This window comes from Coregonus clupeaformis, chromosome 20 (genome assembly GCF_020615455.1).
Source record: "Coregonus clupeaformis isolate EN_2021a chromosome 20, ASM2061545v1, whole genome shotgun sequence".
Classification (NCBI taxonomy): Eukaryota; Metazoa; Chordata; class Actinopteri; order Salmoniformes; family Salmonidae; genus Coregonus; species Coregonus clupeaformis.
Genome location: NC_059211.1, coordinates 33,996,181 through 34,018,502, shown reverse-complemented (window position 1 = coordinate 34,018,502; position 22,322 = coordinate 33,996,181). Strand labels below are relative to the sequence as shown.

At 44.9% G+C, this 22,322-nt stretch overlaps 1 protein-coding gene across 16 annotated transcripts in view; it reads left to right on the top strand.

Moving 5' to 3' along the window:
* ptprfa (protein tyrosine phosphatase receptor type Fa) overlaps window positions 1-22,322 on the top strand; it is a 331,026-nt gene that overhangs the window by 224,878 nt on the left and 83,826 nt on the right. For 10 of the 16 annotated variants that reach the window (XM_045205467.1, XM_045205475.1, XM_045205473.1 and 7 more), the window contains 2 exons: window positions 7,411-7,716; window positions 16,392-16,585. In XM_045205467.1, the coding sequence (XP_045061402.1) occupies window positions 7,411-7,716; window positions 16,392-16,585 (500 nt within the window). The remainder of the gene's footprint in view (window positions 1-7,410; window positions 7,717-16,391; window positions 16,586-22,322) is intronic. The other 6 variants (XM_045205479.1, XM_045205478.1, XM_045205481.1 and 3 more) reach the window with 1 other exon arrangement.

The following is a 22,322-nucleotide window of genomic DNA, read 5'->3' as shown; positions in this document are numbered from 1 at the left end:
TTCACGAACAGGCGATTCTCCAACAATCGCTGCAGAACCTGCCGGACATGCTGGACGTGGTCGGAAGGTTCCTTCGAGAAGATCAGAATGTCATCCAGGTAAACAAACACAAAGAGACCGATCATATCTCTCAGGACGTCGTTCACCATACTCTGGAATACCGCTGGAGCATTGGTCAGTCCAAACGGCATCACCTGATACTCAGTGACCCATCGGTGTATTGAAACCCGTCAACCACTCGTCCCCCTCTCTGATCCGGACCATGTGATACGCATTGCGTAGGGTCTAGCTTGGTGAACACCGTAGCACCCTGTAAGGAGTCGAAGGCAGAACTCATCAAGGGCAGGGGATACTTGTTCTTGACCGTGATGTCATTCAACCCCCGATAATCAATGCACGGTCGAAGAGAGCCATCCTTCTTACCCACAAAGAAGAATCCTGCCCCCAGGGGTGATGACGAGGGACGAACGAGACCAGCAGCTAGGGACTCCTTGATGTAGGTCTCCAAAGCCTCACGTTCAGGTCGGGAGATACTGTATAACCTTCCCTTGGGGTAGACAGCTCCAGGGAACAGGTTGATGGCACAATCATATGGTCGGTGGGGAGGGAGTGACAGAGCCTTCTGCTTACTGAAAACTTCCCCCAAATCGTGATATGTCTCGGGAACCAGGGACAAATCTGGGGGTTTAGCCTCAATCACCTGACTGGGAACCGAATGGGGACAGGCAGTCTTGAGACAGTTAGCATGACAATCAAGGCTCCAACTCGTTACCTTGCCCGTCACCCAATCGAACGTGGGATTGTGTTCCTTCAGCCAGGGGGTATCCAAGGACCAGAGGAACATGGGAAGACGGCAGAATGAAGAATGAAATCATCTCAGAATGATTCCCCGACAACAGCATCTTAACCGGTTCAGTCCTCATCGTGATACGTGCCAGACTACTGCCGTCCAGAGTGGTAGCTTCAATGGCTTCCGGCAATTGCTCCTTGGAAAGCCCCAGCTGTTCCACCAACTCGGCATCTAGAAAGCTTCCCATCGGCACCTGAATCGATAAAAGCGTTAATCGCTAAGCTCTGATTCCTGTTCATAAGGGTAGCCGGGAAACGGGGTCTGACAGAGGTATTGAGAGGTGAAACTGGCTCGCTAAAAGTCCTCCCAACTTTAGCGAGCCGCGCAGTTTGACGACCCGACTGGAACCTGAGAAGCTGATCGGTTGGACGGAACCCATTGCTTCTCCCTCCTTCGCTCTCGGACTCGATTATCCACCCGAATAGACAAGGCTACCAAGCTGTCCAGGTCACTAGGCTCCGGATAGGAGATCAACTCATCCTTGAGCTGCTCCGACAGACCCTGGTAAAAGGCCGCTTGCAGAGACTCCTCATTCCACCCACTCTCCACAGCCAACGTCTTGAACTCGATCACGAAGTCGGCCACGCTGCGAGTTCCTTGGCGAGCGAAAACAGGCGCCTAGCTGCGTCCCTCCCTCGGACGGAATGGTCGAAGAGCTTCCTCATCTCGGCCGTGAACCCCTGGTATGAAGCCATGCAGGGATCCTGTCGTTCCCAAACGGCTGAAGCCCACTCCAGCGCTCGACCACGCAGCAACTCAATCACAAAGGCTATCCTAGCCTTGTCTGTGGCATAAGAGTAGGGCTGTAGATCGAACACTAATCCACACTGCATAAGGAAGGAACGGCATCTTCCCAGCTCCCCTCATATTTATCCGGCGTCGGAACCTTGGGCTCACGGAAGGACACAGCTCCAGAAGCGGCAGGCGAGATGGGTGAAACCGGTAGTGGATCCTCCACCGGAAACTGGCGTTGGTTCTGGACCTCCGTCAGACCGGTAGAAAGGTTCGAACTGACAACGCGATCTCCTGTAGTACCGTGCTATGATGGCCCAACATCTTCTCCTGCTGGGTAATGGCATGGCGAACAGAGTCCAGGTCCGCTGGGTTCATTACTGGCCGGATCGTTCTGTCACGCGTTGCAAAGCCAGAACCCAGAAGCAGACCAGGACAAGGTAAGTTGAAACGAAGGTGAGTGTTTATTTACAATTCAAGAGTGATGCTGAATAATCCAGGGAACAGAGCGGGCGGCGTTGATTAGTTGTTGGGGGTGCAGTGGTTGATCCCATCATGGGTCGGCAGCCGCCGACCACCAGGCAGAGGTTGGATGAAGGTTCCGGACGGGTGACTGCAGATGGAACAAAACGGAGGTAAGTAAACAACAAGGTGCAAAAACAACAAAACTAACGCTAGGCTCTAAGACTGATACTCTGGTAAACCTACTGTTCATGGCTAACGATCCGGCAGGGAATGGATGTTAGGCCAGAGCCTAAGAAGGGTGATGATCAGGACCAGGTGTGCAGATTGCTGATGGGATGCAGGTGCGGAAATCAAGAGAGCTCCCCGGAGCGTTCCAGAACCCTCGGGAAACTGGAGATCACGAGCAGAAAAAACTAGTCCACAGACAGGACCCGACTCAGACTGCCGGGATCGTTACACCCTCAGTCGAGCAGTGATTTTCAAACACAGATTCAACCACAAAGACCAGTGAGGTTTTCCAATGCCTCGCAAAGAAGGGGACCTCTTGGTAGAAGGGTAAATATTAATTTAAAAAAGCAGACATTGAATATCCCTTCGAGCATGGTGAATTTATTAATTACACTTTGGATGGTGTATCAATACACCCAGTCACTACAAAGATACAGGCATCCTTCATAACTCATTTGCCGGAGAGGAAGGAAACCGCTCAGGGATTTCACCATGAGGCCAATGGTGACATTAAAACAGTTATAGAGTTTAATGGCTGTGATAGAAGTAAACTGAGGATGGATTAACAACATTGTAGATACTCCACAATACTAACCTAAATGACAGAGTGAAAAGAAGGAAGCTTGTACAGAATACAAATATTCCAAAACATGCATCCTGTTTGCAATAAGGCACTAAAGTAAGACTTGGCAAAGAAATTAACTTTATTTCCTGAATATAAAGCGTTATGTTTGGGGCAAATCCAACACAACACATCACTGAGTACCACTCTTCATATTTTCAAGCATGGTGGTGGCTGCATCATGTTATGGATATGCTTGTCATCGGCAAGGACTAGGGAGTTTTTTTGGATAAAAAGAAACGGAATATAGCTAAGCACAGGCAAAATCCTAGAGGAAAACCTGGTTCAGTCTGCTTTCCAACAGACACTGGGATACAAATTCACCTTTCAGCAGGACAATGACCTAAAACACAAGGCCAAATATACACTGGAGTTGCTTATCAATACGGCATTGAATGTTCCTGAGTGGCCTAGTTATAGTTTTGACTTCAATTGGCTTGAAAATCTATGGCAACTCTTGAAAATGGCTGTCTAGCGATGATCAACAACCATCTTGACAGAGCTTGAAGAATTTTTATAAGAATAATGTGCAAATATTGTACGATCCAGTTGTGCAAAGCTCTTAGAGGCTCGGAAAGACTCACAGCTGTAATCGCTGCCAAAGGTGATTCCAACGTATTGACTCATGGGTGTAAATACCTATGTAAATGAGATATTTCTGTATTTCATTTTCAATAAATGTGATTTATTTTGTCATTATGGGGTGTTGTGTGTAGATGGGTGAGAAAAAAAATCAAATTAATCTATTTTGAATTCAGGCTGTAACCCAACACAATGTGGAATAAGTCAAGGGGTATGAATACTTTCTGAAGGCACTGTACATGCCAGCAATGAGAGGAACATTCCTTGTCCCTATTTGCAGTCAGTCGATAACATGCCGCTGCCCATAGGCCGTTGAACATTTTGACAAATAGTATGATAAACCCATTGCGTCACATTCCACTGAGTACATAGATACAGAACATGCTCATTTCCATTATGATGCAGAACCCAGCAACCCAAAACAGACTGCTGCACAGAAGGCACGGCTACATCATAAATGTCACGATCATTTATAGTTTATAATGAAACATGGCACCGTACTGTACTATACGTTTTTATGTATGGCCTCGGCATCCACCAACACAATCACTGTCACCTAACCAACACTAATAGCGTCGAACAGCTCCCCCTTAATCGAGTTTTTAGCACACAGCCAGACCCCTCCACCACACTTCTGCTGTTGTCACTGCCTCAGCCTCCTCTCTGCTCCCCTCACAGCGCTGAGTGTGGTCTCTCCAGGAGATCTAAGGGGTTGGAAGATGAAATATTTATGATAGGTTTGCCAAAGAAATCAGAGCTTATTCTTAGCCATTTGTTTTACTTGTCAGCCGTGAAAGCCTTCCTCTGTGGAAAGGGGAGAACCAGGTTGTGTCCCAAATGGCACCTTATTCCATATTTAGTGCACTACTTCAATGGGCCCTGGTCAAAATTAGTGCGCTAAACAGGGAATAGGGTGCAATTTAGGATGCACACTAAACACCATAAAGGGCTTTGGTTCCCATAGGAACAGTGGTCCCTAAAATGAGGCCTCTCTCTCTCTCGCTCTCGCTCTCTCTGAAGTCAGTCTTTATCTGCCTGCTCACTGACACACAGAGCCACTGAGTCGCCATGTCAAGAAAGGTGCTGCCACGGCAGAGAATCCAGCAGGGCTGCTCTTTTCCATTTCCTCCTTCTCTTTCTCTCACTCTGTCTTTCCATGTCCTGTCTGTATCTGTCTTCCACTCTTGTTTCTTTCTCTATTCCTCTCGATCTCAATCTCTCTCTCTGTCCCTCTCCCTTTCTCTCCCCATCTCTCTCTGTCTCTATCTGTCCTTCTCAATCTCTTTCAGTCATTATGTCTCAATAACTTCCACTTTCACTGCATTTCAAGCGTTCTGCTCTATTCCCCTTGCTTCTCCAAATCACTTTCACAACTCTATCACTATCTCTGTCCTCAATATTCTCAATCTCCCATTCACCATGTCATATGATCTCTCTCTCTCTCTATCTGTTATTTGCATTCTTCTATAGCTATATCTCTCGCTGCTTCTCTCCTCTGTATCTTTTTGGATTTCTTACAACCCCGTTCCTATTTGAAACATATCTGTTGCAATCTGTCTCCCACACATAGACGCTCTTCCTCTCATCTACTCCCACATGAATATACACATAAAGGTTCAGTTAAATAGCAGGGAATTACTCTGGATGCGTCCCAAATGGCACCCTGTTCCCTACATAGTGCATTACTTTTGCTCAGGGCCCATAAGGGCTCTGGTCAAAAACAGTGCACTATATATGGAATAGGTTGCCGTTTAAGAGACATCCTCTGTATTTTTTCTGTCTTTATCTGTATTTGAACTCTGTTAATCACTTTGGTGTCTGTATTCTGAAGGAAGGAATGGCCTGTCAAGGATTAGCCTCATATTGAAAGCATATTGTGTCCTGCTTCCTCACTGCTCTGGCTGCCAAATCACAAGCAGGCATGTTAAATGTTATTTTCTGCACAGTGGTCCCTCAGTATCCCTCACCCACCCACTACCTTCCCCTTGTTCATATTGTGTTGTGATATTATGTACAGTCGTGGTCAAAAGTTTTGAGAATGACAAAAAAAAATGTTTTCACAAAGTCTCCTGCCTCAGTTTTGATGATGCCAATTTTCATATACTCCAGAATGTCATGAAGAGTGATCAGATGAATTGCAATTAATTGCAAAGTCCCTCTTTGCCATGAAAATTAACTTAATCCCCAAAAAACATTTCCACTACATTTCAGCCCTGCCACAAAAGGACCAGCTGCCATCATGTCAGTGATTCTCTCGTTAAAACAGGTGAGAGTGTTGACGAGTACAAGGCTAGAGATCACTCTGTCATGCTGATTGAGTTAGAATAACAGACTGGAAGCTTTAAAAGGAGGGCGGTGCTTGAAATCATTGTTCTTCCTCTGTTAACCATGGTTACCTGCAAGGAAACACGTGCCGTCATCATTGCTTTGCACAAAAAGGGCTTCACAGGCAAGGATATTGCTGCTAGTAAGATTGCACCTAAATCAACCATTTATCGGATCATCATGAACTTCAAGGAGAGAGGTTCAATTGTTGTAAAGAAGGCATCAGGGCGCCCAAGAAAGTCCAGCAAGCGCTAGGACCGTCTCCTAAAGTTGATTCAGCTGCGGGATCGGGGCACCACCAGTGCAGAGCTTGCTCAGGAATGGCAGAAGGCAGGTGTGAGTGCATCTGCACGCACAGTGAGGCGAATACTTTTAGAGGATGGCCTGGTGTCAAGAAGGGCAGCAAAGAAGCCACTTCTCTCCAGGAAAAACATCAGTGACAGACTGATATTCTGCAAAAGGTACAGGGATTGGACTGCTGAGGACTGGGGTAAAGTCATTTTTGAGGACTGGGGTAAAGTCATTTTTCATGAATCCCCTTTACGATTGTTTGGGGCATCCGGAAAACACCTTGTCCGGAGAAGACAAGGTGAGCTCACTCACAATTTTGCCTAAGAACACAGCCATGAATAAAGAATGGTACCATCACATCCTCCGAGAGCAACTTCTCCCAACCATCCAAGAACAGTTTGGTGACGACCAATGCCTTTTCCAGCATGATGGAGCACCTTGCCATAAGGCAAAAGTCATAACTAAGTGGCTCGAGGAACAAAACATCGACATTTTGGGTCCATGGCCAGGAAACTCCCCAGACCTTAATCCCATTGAGAACTTGTGGTTGATCCTCAAGAGGCGGGTGGACAAACAAAAACCCACAACTTCTGACAAACTCCAAGCATTGATTATGCAAGAATGGGCTGCCATCAGTCAGGATCTGCCCAGAAGTTAATTGACAGCATGCCAGGGCGGATTGCAGAGGTCTTGAAAAAGAAGGGTCAACACTGCAAATATTGACTCTTTGCATAAACTTCATGTAATTGTCAATAAAAGCCTTTGAATGCTTGTAATTATATTTCAGAATACCATAGCAACATCTGACAAAAATATCTCATAACACTGAAGCAGCGAACTTTGTGAAGACCAATACTTGTCATTCTCAAAACTTTTGACCACGACTGTATTTTGCTCAAACTGTGTGTTGTTTATGCGTTTAGTTGTTTATCATTTTTATTATTTGCCTGTTTGAAGTATTTTATTTTTCTTCTGCACTGTGGAGAATCGTGTGAGATAGAAAGGCGTAGCAGACTAGAAAATAAAATATACACATCTTCAGTAGAAGCAAAACACCTATATACCTACTATAGCTCATTTAGAAACTCATTTCAGGCTGCCTGACACACACGATTACTCTAAAGCACATTGGTAAGGAGTTACAGGCTACAGTATATGGAGCGCTTCCTCCCAGTCCAGAAGTCCTGGAGTTCATCCCAAATGGCATCCTATATAGGGTGGTATTTGGGATGCACCCCTGTTCCATCCCTCTACCATCCCTCCTGCTTGACCCCCAACCCCCTCCATGTGCCCCCCCCCCTTCCCTTTCCTCCAGCCCCCTCAGCCCCACCCCAGGAGGTACACCTGCTGAGCCTCAGCTCCACCAGCATTAAGGTGAGTTGGGTGGCACCCCCTGCAGCCAGCCGCCATGGGGACATCGTCCGCTACTCTATGGCCTACCAGGCCGCCACGGGAGAGGACCTGGAGCGCCAAGAGGTGTCGGGCATCAGGGCGGATGTTTCTAGTTACATACTGGAGGGCCTGGAGAAGTGGACAGAGTACCAGGTGTGGGTCAGGGCTCACACGGACGTAGGCCCAGGTCCAGAGAGCCCCGCGGCCAGGATCAGGACCAAGGAGGATGGTACGTCCATGGTTGGGCCCAGACTGGGGCCTCCTTCCCTGGGGAAGCACCTCTGGCACTAACCCAGCCTGGTACTGGGTCTCTACTGCTGCTAATACTACTACTACTGCTGCTGCTGCTTTCCCCTGACCTGTTTCTGCCTCTGTTTGGCCTCGCTGCTCCTCTCTGCCGTGGTCAGGCTGGAGACTCCTTTCCTAGCACTAAACCAGCCCTGCTACTGTTATTACTACTGCCACTACTACTACTACTACTACTGTTACTTCTACTGCCACTACTGTTACTACTACTGTTACTACTACTGCCACTATTGCTACTACTACTGTTACTACTGCTACTACTACTGCTGCTACTACTGTCACTACTAATACTACTACTAATGTTACTACTACTACTACTACTACTACTACTGCTACTGCTACTACTACTACTACTACTACTATTACTACTACTGTTACTACTACTGCCACTACTGTTACTACTACTGTTACTACTGTCACTATTGTTACTACTGTTATTACTACTGCTACTACTGTTACTACTGTTACTACTGCTGTTACTACTACTGCCACTATGGTTACTACTACTGTTACTACTGCTACAACTACAGTTACTAATACTACTACTGTTACTACTACTGTTACTACTACTGCCACTACTGTTACTACGACTGTCACTACTGTTACTACTACTACTACTACTACTACTACTACTACTACTACTACTACTACTACTACTACTACTACTACTACTGTTACTACTAATGTTACTACGACTGCCACTACTGTTACTACTACTACTACTACTACTACTACTACTACTACTACTACTACTACTACTACTACTACTACTGTTACTGCTACTACTACTACTAGTACTACTACTGTTACTACTACTACTACTGTTACTACTACTGTTACTACTACTACTTCTGTTACTTCTACTACTACATTTTAGTCATTTAGCAGACACTCTTATCCAGAGCAATTAGGGTTAAGTGCCTTGCTCAAGGGCACATTGACAGATTTTGAAACTAGTCGGCTCATGAATTCTATCAACCTTTTGGTTACTGGCCTAACACTCTTAACCGCTAGGCTATCTGCCACCCTACTACTGTTACTACTACTACTACTGTTACTACTACTGTTACTACTATTGCCACTACTGTTACCACTACTGTTACTACTACTACTACTACTGTTACTTCTACTGCTACTACTGTTACTAATACTACTAGTGTTACTACTACTACTACTACTACTACTACTACTGTTACTACTACTGTTACTACTAATGCCACTACTGTTACTACTACTGTTACTACTAATGTTACTACTAATGCCACTACTGATACTACTACTGTTACTACTAATGTTACTACTACTACTACTACTACTACTACTGTTACTACTACTGTTACTACTAATGCCACTACTGTTACTACTACTGTTACTACTAATGTTACTACTAATGCCACTACTGTTACTACTACTGTTACTACTAATGTTACTACTACTACTACTACTACTGTTACTACTACTGCTCTCAACCCCTAGCCTTTACTACTACGTTCCCCAACGGTCTATCTCTGCCTCTCTCTGGCCAGGCAAGGCCCTCTTTCTCTGGCCACACTACTGACACTAACCCTGCGCTGGGATTATTCTACTACTACTACTCTTCTACTGCTACTACCTCCTGATGCTCTACTCTTTCTCAGTGGTGGAAAAAGTACCCAATTGTCATACTTGAGTAAAAGTAAAGATACCTTAATAAGTCACCCAGTAAAATACTACTTGAGTAAAAGTCTAAAAGTATTTGGTTTTAAATATACTTAAGTATCAAAAGTAAATGTAATTGCAAAAATGTACTTTAGTATCAAAAGTAAAAGTATAAATCATTTCAAATTCCTTATATTAAGCAAACCAGTTGGCACAATTGTTCGTGTTTTTTTAATTTGCGGATAGCCAGGGGCACACTCCAACCCTCAGACATCATTCAGAAACAAAGCATTTGTGTTTAGTGAGTCCGCCAGATCAGAGGTAGTAGAGATGACCAGGGATGTGCCCTTGATAAGTGTGTGTATTGGACAATTTCTGTCCTGCTAAGCATTCAAAATGTAACGAGTACTTTTGGGTGTCAGGGAAAATGTATGGAGTAAAAAGTACATCATTTTCTTTAAGAATGTAGTGAAGTAAAAGTAAAAGTAGTCAAAAATATAAATAGTAAAGTAAAGTACTCAGGTACTTTACACTACTCTTTCTAATGGCCTCTCTGCTTTTTTTTGACCACTCTTTTCATCCTGTCAGCTGTTCTTTTGACCACTATTTTCATCCTGTCTGCTTTTCTTTTCATCCTGTCTGCTTTTCTTTTGAGCACTCTTTTCATCCTGTCTGCTTTTCTTTTGACCGCTCTTTCATCCTGTCTGCTTTTCTTTTCATCCCGTCTCTGCTTTTCTGTGACCACTCTTTTCATCCTGTCTGCTTTTCTTTTCATCCTGTCTCTGCTTTTCTGTGACCACTCTTTTCATCCTGTCTGCTTTTCTTTTGATCACTCTTTTCATCCTGTTTGCTTTTTTGTGACCACTCTTTTCATCCTGTCTGCTTTTCTTTTGACCACTCTTTTAATCCTGTCTCTGATTTTCTGTGACCACTCTTTTCATCCGGTCTGCTTTTCTGTGACCACTCTTTTCATCCTGTTTCTAGATGGGCTGTGCATGGTAGGCTAGCACAAAACGATGGTCAGCTCAAGAAGCGAGCATGCTCTGTGTGTTTATTACTGACATTCATAAAATTGCACTCTCTGTGTGTTTATAGCTGACGTCCTAATATTGCAGCCTATTCCCTATGGGTCTCTGGTCAAAAGTAGTTCACTAAATAGGTAATAGGGTGCCATTTCGGACGCATACAGAGTATGCCGCCTCACAGTGTCACAGCTGCACGATCCAGCGCCTGTGGTCTCTAAGTCTAAGACACCATTACACTAAATCCTTGCAAGGGGCTCCACCTGTTTTGTCAAGACTCAATCCACCACATCGTAACCTTGAGCGCAATAGGCTCTTTTCCTGAGCCACTGGAGAAAATCTAAGTATCAGCGGATAAGTCCAGGAGGGGCTTAAGACCTATGGGCAGCATAGTGTGCAGGGCTGTAGAGCCCATCCCTCTTCTTCTCTTCTACACCGTGTTGCTTCGTTCTCTAGCTGTTCGTCCGTCAGTACAGTGTGTGGACCGAAGCTTTTCCTAATGTCCTCTTTTTCTCCATCCGATAAAGTGTTTCTGCTTCTTTCTCCAGCCGTCTTTGGTGACCACAACTAACAAATGAAGATGGCCTGTGCCCTTGATGCCCTTCCTGCATCCCTCTCTTCCCCCTTTCCTTCTCTGCTCCCCTTCCCTCTTTCCTGCCTTTCTCTTTTTCTCTTCCGTTTTAATTATGTTAGGCTTTTTCATTGTCTGGATTAATTGTCTGGATTAATTGCCTGGATTAATTTGATTCCCAGGTGCCATTATTGTGTTTGAATTGTCTGTGTCTATATTCCGAGCATGAGACCTGTCTCAGGGATCGTAATGGCTATTCGGCTACTCTCTCTGTAGTGTAAAGTAGCGTACATCTTTCACTCTCTCTCTCTCTCTCTCTCTCTCTCTCTCTCTCTCTCTCTCTCTCTCTCTCTCTCTCTCTCTCTCTCTCTCTCTCTCGCTCTCTCGCTCTCTCGCTCTCTCTCTTCCCTTCTGTTTTTCTTTGTGTCTCACCGGGGCAGTTAGGGCGTTCATATAAAGACTAGAAACAGCCAAAGATGCCTTCACAAGAGACAAGCAGAAGCATTGTTTTAGTTAAGCACAATGTTCCTCTCCCACTCAATCACATCCAATAACCTTGACCGTGTCACCTCTCTCTCTCTCTTCATCTCCCTCTCTCTTCATCTCCCTCTCTCTTCATCTCCCTCTCTCTCCCTCTCTCTCTCTCTTTCTCCCTCTATCTCTCTCCATCCCTCTCTCTCCCTCCATCTCCCTCTCAATTTCCCTCCCTCTCTCTCTCTCTCCATCTCTCTCTATCACATCTCTTTCCCTCCCTCTTTCTCCCTCCCTCGCTCTGTCTCTCGCTCTTGCTTAATTATCTCGATCTCTCTCTCACCCTCTCTCTGTCTCCCTCTTTCTCACTCTCTCCCTCTCTTTTTCTCCCCCCCGCCTCTCTCTGCTAAATGTTTTCTCTACACACCCACTGCATTCTAATCTCACACACTTTGCATTTATTTCTGTCTCTCTGCGTCCCGTTTGACTTTCAGCTCTGGTCTCTCCCTGGATTTTTCCAACATCTGTCAGTTTCTGAGTGCAGCAGTATCCTCTGCTGTATCCCTCCCTGTCCTTTCTCTCTCCCCTCTCTTTCTCCCCTTCTCTCTCCACTCTCTCTCCACTCTCTCTCTCTCCCCTCTCTCTCCCCTCTCTCTCCTCTCTGTCTCTCTCTCTCTCCTCTCTCTCTCTCCATCCTCAATATCTCTTTTTCTCTCTCTCTCTCTCTCTCTCTCTCTCTCTCTCTCTCTCTCTCTCTCTCTCTCTCTCTCTCTCTCTCTCTCTCTCTCTCTCTCTCTCTCTCTCTCTCTCTCTCTCTCTCTCTCTCTCTCCATCCTCAATCTTGCTCTCTCTCTCTCCTCTCTCTCGCTCTCTCTCTCTCTCTCCATCGTTGATCTCTCTCTCTCTCTCTTTCTCTCCATCCTCAATCTCTCTCGCTCTCTCCATCCTCGATCTCTCTCTCTCTCTCCTCTCTCTCCATCCTCAATCTCTCTCTCCTCTCTCCTCTCGCTCTCTCTCCATCCTCAATTTCGCTCTCTCTCTCTCCTCTCTCTCTCTCCATCCTCGATCTCTCTCTCTCTCTCTCTCTCTCTCTCTCTCTCTCTCTCTCTCTCTCTCTCTCCATCCTCGATCTCTTTCTATCACCAATGATCCCCACACCCCCACAGCACAGCAGCACCCACAGAGCTGCCTGCCTGGTTCCCTGTCCAATCACAGTGAAGTCTCATTTGCTCTGACACTGTGGTTAGGGTGCGCTGGGCCTTGAAGGCTGGGCCTCTGGCTCACAATTCATTTGTTTTAATAAACTGAAATGAAGCCAATCTCTCAGCCTATAATTATTGAGATCCAGCTGCATCTAACCCAAGCAGAGTGTGTCTGTCCTTGATGGTGGGGGATATACAGTATAAAGCTGGGCTGTCTGTCATGTCAGCTGTGTTGTGTGCTAGGAGCTGCAGTTGTCTGTCTGCCTGCAATGGCCACCATCAGATCCCTCTCTCCATCTCTCCCACACCACACTTGATATGTGGGGGATGTACACTCTTAAAAGTAAATGTGCCTGGAAGAACCTTTTGGGTTGCCACACCAGCGGAACCTTTCCAACTGAAAAAGGTTCCTCAAGGAACCCCTCTGAAAAGGTTATTCGAGGAACCCCTGTGTAAAGGTTCATACCGTGACCTTTTTGTGATGGGAGGGGTTACATTTTAAACCTTTTTAATAATATATTGTAGAGGTGGCAGCCTATCAGATTGAAGGTGTGGCTTATTGGAGGCGTGACTTTCAGATAGTTATTTTTGGTCATCTGTTAGCGTAAATGTCATTCCTTTTCATCATGTTAAGTTGTACACTCCAAAGTAAAATGTTCCTCTAATAGTTATGCACATTACATATTTTAATATAATATTAACATTTCTGATTACATACAGTAATAAAGTGGTAACTATTCCAACTTTGTGATTTGCATAGACTCTTGAGCAACTCATACACCTGTCACGATCGTCTGAAGGAGGAGACCAATGCGCAGCGTTGCGAGTGAACATGATGACTTTAATAATCAAAGCACGTAACTACAAAACAAAATGACGAAACGTGAAGTCCAACAGTACATAGACTAAACAGGAACACGGAAACAATAACCCACAAAACAAAGGAGAAAACACACAGAATATATATGGCTCCCAATCAGAGATAACGAGCCGACAGCTGACACTCGTTACCTCCGATTGGGAGTCATAGACCAATCACCATAGACACAAACAAAATGAAACTCACCCATCCCCAACACCACCAAATGAAATACACCCAAACAAATGAAAGTGAACAACCCTGGCTCAAATATCAAAGTCCATGGAGCCAGAGTGTCACAACACCTCTGTTTTTATTTTATTTTAATTTAACTAGGCAAGTCAGTTAAGAACAAATTCTTATTTACAATGACGGCCTACACCGGCCAAACCCGGACGACGCTGGGCCAATTGTGCGCCGCCCTATGGGACTCCCAATCACGGCCGGTTGAGATACAGCCTGGAATTGAACCAGGAGGTCTGTAGTGACGCCTCAAGCACTGAGATGCAGTGCCTTAGACCACTGCGCCACTTGGGAGCCCTGTTAACCTCATTGAAGCTACAAAACTGTCAGTGTTCAACCTTAACATGTGATGACAATACAACAGAACGGATGAACAGGAATGACATTTACTCTTAAGGGTGGCCAAAAAATATATATCTGAAAGTCACGCCCCTACTAAGCCACGCCTCCACTCCAGGGTTCCTTGAGGCTCTCCATGGTTCCTCGAGTCACCACTCATTCTAAGAGTGTATAGTGCTGCCTGTCAGTTGTGCCATGGGTCGTAGACTGTGCTGGGAGGGACCTGCAGTAGTCTGGCTGTACCTGCCATGGCCACCGTCAGATCCCCCTCTCTCCTCCTCTCCTCTCCATGTCCTCTGCCACACTGGGTTGATGGGCCCCCCCAACTGACTACGACTATACATTCCCATTCCCTCCCAGATCTTTATTAAATGACCAGCTGAGTAGCTTTCCCACTGCCCTGAGCTGACAAGCACATTATATGCGCTTGATTGTCTTCACACAGTGGGATTCTGGAAAAAGTGCATTAGCAACTTCATGAGTAGAGGGGACATTCTAGAAACAAGAAAACCCGACATGAACCCGCTCCATCTCTGCAACTAGGTTTCCATGGAGACTCCATGGGAGTGAGTGGGAGCTCTTTCTCTGATGAGAATCAGACAGCCAGGGAGGGATGGAGAAAGAGAGAGGGGTGGGGTGGGGGGCAGAAAGAGGGAGAGAGATGGAAAGAGAGAGATAGAGGGAGAGAGAGGGAGGGAGACATGAAGAGAGAGATACAGAGAGAGTGAGAGAGAGAGAGAGAGCGAGAGAGAGAGATGGAGGGGAGAAAGACAATCGCTGCTGGCTGCAGTTCAACAGCCCAGTCCATTTCCAACAGCCCAGTCCATCTCCAACAGCCCATCTCCAACAGCCCAGTCCATCTCTAACAGCCCAGTCCATCTCTAACAGCCCCAACACTGAAAGATCATAGTCTGTGTTGTTTTAAAACAATAGGGTTCATTGTTACATCGCTTTTGGCTCAGTCTGAAACCAGCAAGTACAAATTCAACCCAGCAGTACTCTGGATTGAAACCTTTGAAGACCAAACCTCAAAGACTTCAACAGCATCATGTGTACAGTATGTCAGTGTATATGTGCTGGGCTTCTCTGCTTCTGTACCTCTTCCATTTTACACAGGTCTGGTATGCATTCTAAATGGCACCCTATTGCCTACATAGTGCACTACTTTTGACAAGTAGTGCACTATATAGGGAATAGGGTGCGATTTGGGACGCAGACCTGGGCTTTGTGTTTATCTGTTAATACAACAGCCATATTGACTTTTCCTCTTGTGAAGGTCGGTGTAGGCAGCAGGATTCTGCAGGATTCTGGAAGTTGCAGATGTATTATGAGGTTAAATGGTTCCAATTAGCAGAGCTGCTGTGCATAGTGCTGACTGGCAGATACTGAGCCTTTCCTCTCCTCTCTGCTACGTGGTGTTGGGTTGGGGAGACTTCTACACTAACAATCTGCTTATATCTGTGTATTGATCTCTTAATACAGGCCTTTATAACCTGTACCGCTTTCCTTCCTTATTTTCCTTCTTACTCTCCGCTGAATCCTATTGGCTATCATTACCAAGCCACGCTACCTCTGCTGCTTCCTATTGGCTATCATTACCAAGCCACGCTACCTCCGCTGCTTCCTATTGGCTATCATTACCAAGCCACGCTACCTCCGCTGCTTCCTATTGGCTATCATTACCAAGCCACGCTACCTCCGCTGCTTCCTATTGGCTATCATTACCAAGCCACGCTACCTCCGCTGCTTCCTATTGGCTATTTTTACCAAGCCACGCTACATCCGCTCATTTTTATTGAAGTCATATTTGTATTAATTTAAAGTTTCCCCTGGTAGCTGACCCTGCATCCTGGAGGTGCTCATAATAAGCCTGTTTCAATAGCAGCTCTGCTCTTCCTCTGCCATGAAGCAAAAAGTTTGGCCACTCAACCCAGCAGCCAACGTCCCCCCCTAAGGGACCCCATGAGATGCTTTGATTGATCTAACCTTAAAAAGTAGCTCAGCTGGGGATGAAGCTTTGATGCCATTCTGATAGAGATCTAGCTAGCTATAGAGCGCTGTGTTTGGAACAGGCTTGGTTGGTCGTCTTCCATGATGCTATGGGTACATCTGAAAGAGGGTGCCGTTTCGGGCGCAGACCCTGTCTGTAAGGGTTTAAGCCTATCTGTATCCCTCAGTCAGAATTGAAGCTCAACTTGTTACCTACCCTAAATTGTTACCTAACCTCTGTTACCTGTTACCCTCGCTCCCCAGTGCCTGGAGCTCCTCCCAGGAAGGTGGAGGCTGATGCCCTGAACTCCACAGCCCTGAGGGTGACGTGGAAGCCCCCCCTCCAGGTGAAGCAGCATGGCCAGATCAGAGGGTACCAGGTAGTCTACTCACGACTGGAGAACGGAGAGCCACGAGGCCAGCCCAACATCATGGATGTCTCCCTACCTGAGGCACAGGTACTGTCTGTTGCCACTACTGGATGACACCAACTCACTCAGTACCACACATAATCTCCCACACCTTAATCTCCCTGTCCAATGTCCCAGTCAGACCTGGATTCAAATGGTATTTGAAATCTTTCTAATAATTCAACTGGAAACCAAATTAAGACTTAAGCTGTGCTTGATTGAGCTAGCCTGCCCATTTGGCGCTCCAGAAAGGCTCAAGCAAATGCTCAAAGAACCCAGGTCTCTCAAACTTTCAAAGATTCACCTCACACAGTTCTCAGTCACTCGGAATAGAGAACTGGGGGAGATGGATTTTGCTCAGTAGGTAATGACAGTTACACTCTGTCAGTGGCAGGTAATGGTAATCAATCACTATGATTAGTTAATTACTCCTCTTAACGTGATTGAAAAGGTCTTGTTTATGTCCTGTGTGTATGTGCCTTTAAAAACCACAGTGAAGAAATCCTTCCTTTTCCATTTCCTCGTCAGTGGAATAAGGCAAGGATGAAAATACCAAAATAACTGTGTTCAGTCTCTACCTATGCTGCTGATGAAAATGCATTATGTGATTTTATATTTAGATATGAATTTGGGGTGGCCTGCCTTTTATGTAGATGAGAATGTAAATTAACTGCCTTGTTATTCCAGGAAAATAATGTTATTTTATATTGTTGTTTGGGTTCATCTTGTTGTAGTAATCGTAAATGAAGAATATAAACAGCATAGACTTAATCCTGATAAGGAATTCACACACACACACACACACATACATACATACATACATACAAACTCTCTGGTTCTCTCTCTCTCTTTCTCTCTCTCTCTCTAGTCGTATTATAATGTTGTAGTTTTCCGTGTGCGGTACGGTAGGGAGAGGGTGTAGGTACAGGGTGTTATCCTGGTATTAGCTTGTGGGAGCATGCCTTCCTTCTCTCTGAAGCAGTGTCAAGCCCTCCTTCAGCTTCTCAGCACGCCATGCCATTCTCCTCAGATAGCTGCAGGCAAGCCTAGCTGACACGGTAGGTATGGAGGTGTGATGAGATGTACAGCGAGACAATTCACTAGACAACATGTCTGATTCTGCTGCTGTGTTACAGCGGTTCACTCAGGCAAATCTACTGTATTATCCACATCACTGGCATTTCTATTGGTGTGCTGTGAATGTGGGATACTCTGCTTGTGCATCTTGAATCTGCAGTGTGCGATTAGTACGTGGCACGACAGCAGGGCTGTTGTTTTTCGAATTGCAGACTGACCCTTTAAACACTTTTGTTTAGTTAAAAAGCTGTAGCATACAGTAGATAAGAAAAATAATTGGTCATGACCTAGCCGGGTCAAGCAGACTGACCACTGTGCTCATGTTTCTTTTTACTTCACTGTGAAACAGAACGTGAGCTATCGCGAGATCAGGCTGGTTCCAACAGACTACTGTTGACCAACAGTTTTTCTGTGACCTTGCTCTCAGACATCCAGCTAAAGACTACTTCTCAAATCCCTGTTCCTTGATGGCTGCTGTATCTGGTCTCTGTGATGCACCACTCCTTTGACACACACACACACACACACACAGACACACACACACACACACACTGCACTGCACCACTCCTTGACCAAGCTGAAAAGTCATGTAGTCTTATCATGTGGTGTGAGGCCGATCGTTCCAGTCATTTCACATTGTTGTTTTTCTCTCTCTCCCAGAGATGTCTCACCTCCGATTTCCTTCATGAGGTGCATTCCTGTCTTATCTGGGCAAGGAGCAGGGCTTGATAAAGGCCTCTGCCTCTGCATCCCCCTACCACATTTATGACTCACAGATACAGGCAATGACACACACACACACACGCGCGAACACGGGAGCACACACATGGACTTACACACACACACACACATATGCACACACACACACATACAGTATCCCTGTGAGTGGATGTGTTTTTCAGGGAACTGTCTGGAAGGCTCACCTGTCGTTAGTGACAAAAGAGACTTGACTCTACACCTACAGTAGGGGAGAGTGGGGTAAGTTGAGCCAAAGGGATAAGTTGAGCCATTGTGAAGGAAGAAACCACATGGAAAAAGTGGTAAGCAAGTTAGGTTCAGAAAACATATTTTCACCAAGTCAAATAAATGTATTGTGTTAGAGGTTTCATAATAATTGTATCCAAACCAAAGTAGATATTTTTAAGATTGTTTTATACATCAGTTGGGATCTCTATAAGCTACAATATGAGGTCCTAAACCTAGCATGAAAGTGCATCCCTGTAGCTGTGTGAGCTAATATAGTCAAAATGTTTGCCTTGGTGTAAGTTGAGCCAATGGTTGAGCTAATGGCAAGTTTAGCTAATTGAAGTGTTTCTTCCCAGGCGTAATGTAAGGCATTATCTCTGGGATATGAGGTAACAACAGGTCCTGGCCTATGTTAAAAGTGTTTAAAAAAGTACAAAGTATTTGTTAGGTGTTAAGCCTGTGTTAAAAGATGCTTAACATTGTCAAAAGACAAAGGATTGTGATTGTGTTGAATTGTGTTAGGAAAATAAAGATATACATGGTTTTAAAAAGGTAGTGGTAATATTTCATTCAGTACAGACATTTGTAGGCGGCTTAACTTACCCTGTCCCGCGGCTCAATTGACCCCATACCCGGGGTAGTTTGTGCCAAGAGACCACTTTTTATGGACAAGCTATGTTTTCAAAACTGTAATGTTTACATGAATTCTAATTATTTCCAGGGATACACACCATCCTGAAATATATATAGATATATTTGTTACCCCACTCTCCTCTATGGAGCAACACACACACACACAGCATGCAGACATACATGCACACACACACACACACACAGACACACACACACACACTCCTCCTCTCACAACTCAGATTGACCCATGACACAAATTGATCGCTGAATTTTGTAGTTTTTTCCTCCTACTTTTATTCATAGAGATTGGTCAGTTTTTATTAGTAAGGTTTCTTATTAAATGTCTCTTGCCAAGCCAGTGGAGTGTTTTCATATTAGAATCAATAAATAGTCTGCAGTAGTTTCCTTAGTCCTCTGCGTTGGAATGCCACACAGACATGCATTGGCTGTTGCTCTGATCTGCTATACATACATATGGCCTGATTTGGTAGGGAGGAGGAGGAGGAGGAGGGAGGAGTAAAATAAGAGTAATTAAATAATACTTGGAGAATGAGGATCCATCTATATTAGGCTGTGTGTCATTGGGTCTCTGTTTTATATGCAACACACACACACACACACACACACACACACACACACACACACACACACACACACACACACACACACTCTGTTGGATCTCTCTCAGTCTGTCGTATATACATCACACTCTTCTTTGTGATGGATGGATTCCGTCCCTGGTGCGGTGCTGAATCACTTTAAGTGGGCTGTTTTGCCAGGCTCAGGTCTTAATGCCAGTGCAGAGCTCCTCAGTCCACGGTGGCCGGCTGTGCTGTGCCCATGTTTATGGCGCCCACGTCCTTGTCAGCCCCATGAAAAACAGGCTCTCTGGCTCCTGCTACTGATGAAGCCTGGGAACTAAATTTGTTTGAAAGAGGCCATAACCATTCCCCTTGGTCGTTTATACAACGTTACACACCGAAGGACAGAGATTGGACACTTTTTTTATTGGACACTTTTGTTAATGATGTATTTCACTTGCTTTGGCAATGTAAACTTATGTTTCCCATGCCAATAAAGCCCCTTGAATGGAATTGAAAGGAGCTTGTTGCAGAGAAACATATTAGCAAAACTATAAGCTGTGATCACTATAGACATAGAGAGAGAGAACAGCATTTCAGTGAGAGAGAAACTAACACATTGTCTAGACTATAAGCTGTCATCACTATAGGCTTAGTAGCGTGTTGTTTTTCAGTTGAAGGAAGCTTTCAAATTCCCCTAGCCGTTTTACTGTGGCTGTGGGTCGTCTCTTTAGAACAGCAGGCAAGCTTGGATTACTGCTCTCTTTGTCATGCTTATGACAAAAGCCTTAATGACAGAGTAAATTCCACCATATCAAATGATTGGCCGTGGAGGTTGGAGACACTATGGGACATAAAGGTTTAATTGCCTGCCAAGTCCCTGCCCAGTGTTTTACGACGCCTTTACCGTTTATGTTTATACCTGACTCTCCTCTCTCTCCATCTGTCTTTCTCAATTTAGTTCAATTTAAAGGACTTTATTGGCATGGGAAAAATATGTTTACATTGCCAAAGCAAGTGAAATAGATAATAAACAAAAGTGAAATAAACAATCAAAAATGAACAGTAAACGTTACACTCACAAAAGTTTCAAAGGAATAGAGACATTTCAAATGTCATATTATGTCGTGTTGTAACGATGTGAAACAAGGGAAAATAAATAAACAGAAATATGGGTTGTATTTACAATGGTGTTTGTTCTTCACTGGTTGCACTTTTCTTGTGGCAACAGGTCACAAATCTTGCTGCAGTGATGGCAGACTATGGTATTTCACCCAATAGACATGGGAGTTTATCAAATTTGGAATTGTTTTCTAATTCTTTGTGGGTCTGTGTAATCTGAGGGAAATATGTGTCTCTAATATAGTCATACATTTGGCAGGAAGTTAGGCAGCTCAGTTTCCATCTCATTTTGTGGACAGTGTGCACATAGCCTGTCTTCTCTTGAGAGCCAGGTCTGCCTATGGAGGCCTCTCTCAATAGCAAGGCTATGCTCACTGAGTCTGTACACAGTCAAAGCTTTCCTTAATTTTGGGTCAGTCACAGTGGTCAGGTATTCTGACTCTGTGTACTCTCTGCAATAGCATTCCAGTTTGCTCAGTTTTGTTGTTAATTCTTTCCAATGTGTCAAGTAATTATATTTTTGTTTTCTAATGATTTGGTTGGGTCTAATTGTGTTGTTGTCCTTGGGTTCTATGGGGTCTGTTTGTGTTTGTGAACAGAGCCCCAGGACCAGCTTGCTTAGGGGACTCTTCTCCAGGTTCATCTCTCTGTAGGTGATGGCTTTGTTATGGAAGGTTTGGGAATCCATTCCTTTTAGGTGGTTGTAGAATTTTACGGCTCTTTTCTGGATTTTGATAATTAGCGGGTATCGGCCTAATTCTGCTCTGCATGCATTATTTGGTGTTTTACGTTGTACACAGAGGATGTTTTTGCAGAATTCTGCATGCAGAGTCTCAATTGGTATTTGTCCCATTTTGTGAATTCTTGGTTGGTGAGCAGACCCCAGACCTCACAACCATAAAGGGCAATGGGTTCTATAACTGATTCAAATATTTTTTGCCAGATCCTAATTGGGATGTCAAATGTTATGTTCCTTTTGATGGCGTAGACGGCCCTTCTTGCCTCTCAGATCGTTCATGGCTTTGTGGAAGTTACCTGTGGTGCTGGTGTTTAGGCCGAGGTAGGTATAGTTTTTTGTGTGCTTACATTTTAGTCATTTTAGCAGACGCTCTTATCCAGAGCGACTTACAGTTAGTGAGTGCATACATTTTCACACTGGCCCCCCGTGGGAAACGAACCCACAACCCTGGCATTGCAAGTGCCATGCTCTACCAACTGAGCTACAGGGGACTGCTCTAGGGCAACAGTGTCTAGATGGAATTTGTATTTTTGGTCCTGGCAACTGGACCTTTTTTGGAACACCATTATTTTAGTCTTACTGAGATTTACTGTCAGGGCCCAGGTCTGACAGGATCTGTGCTGAAGATCGAAGTGCTGCTGTAGGCCCTCCTTGGTTGGGGACAGAA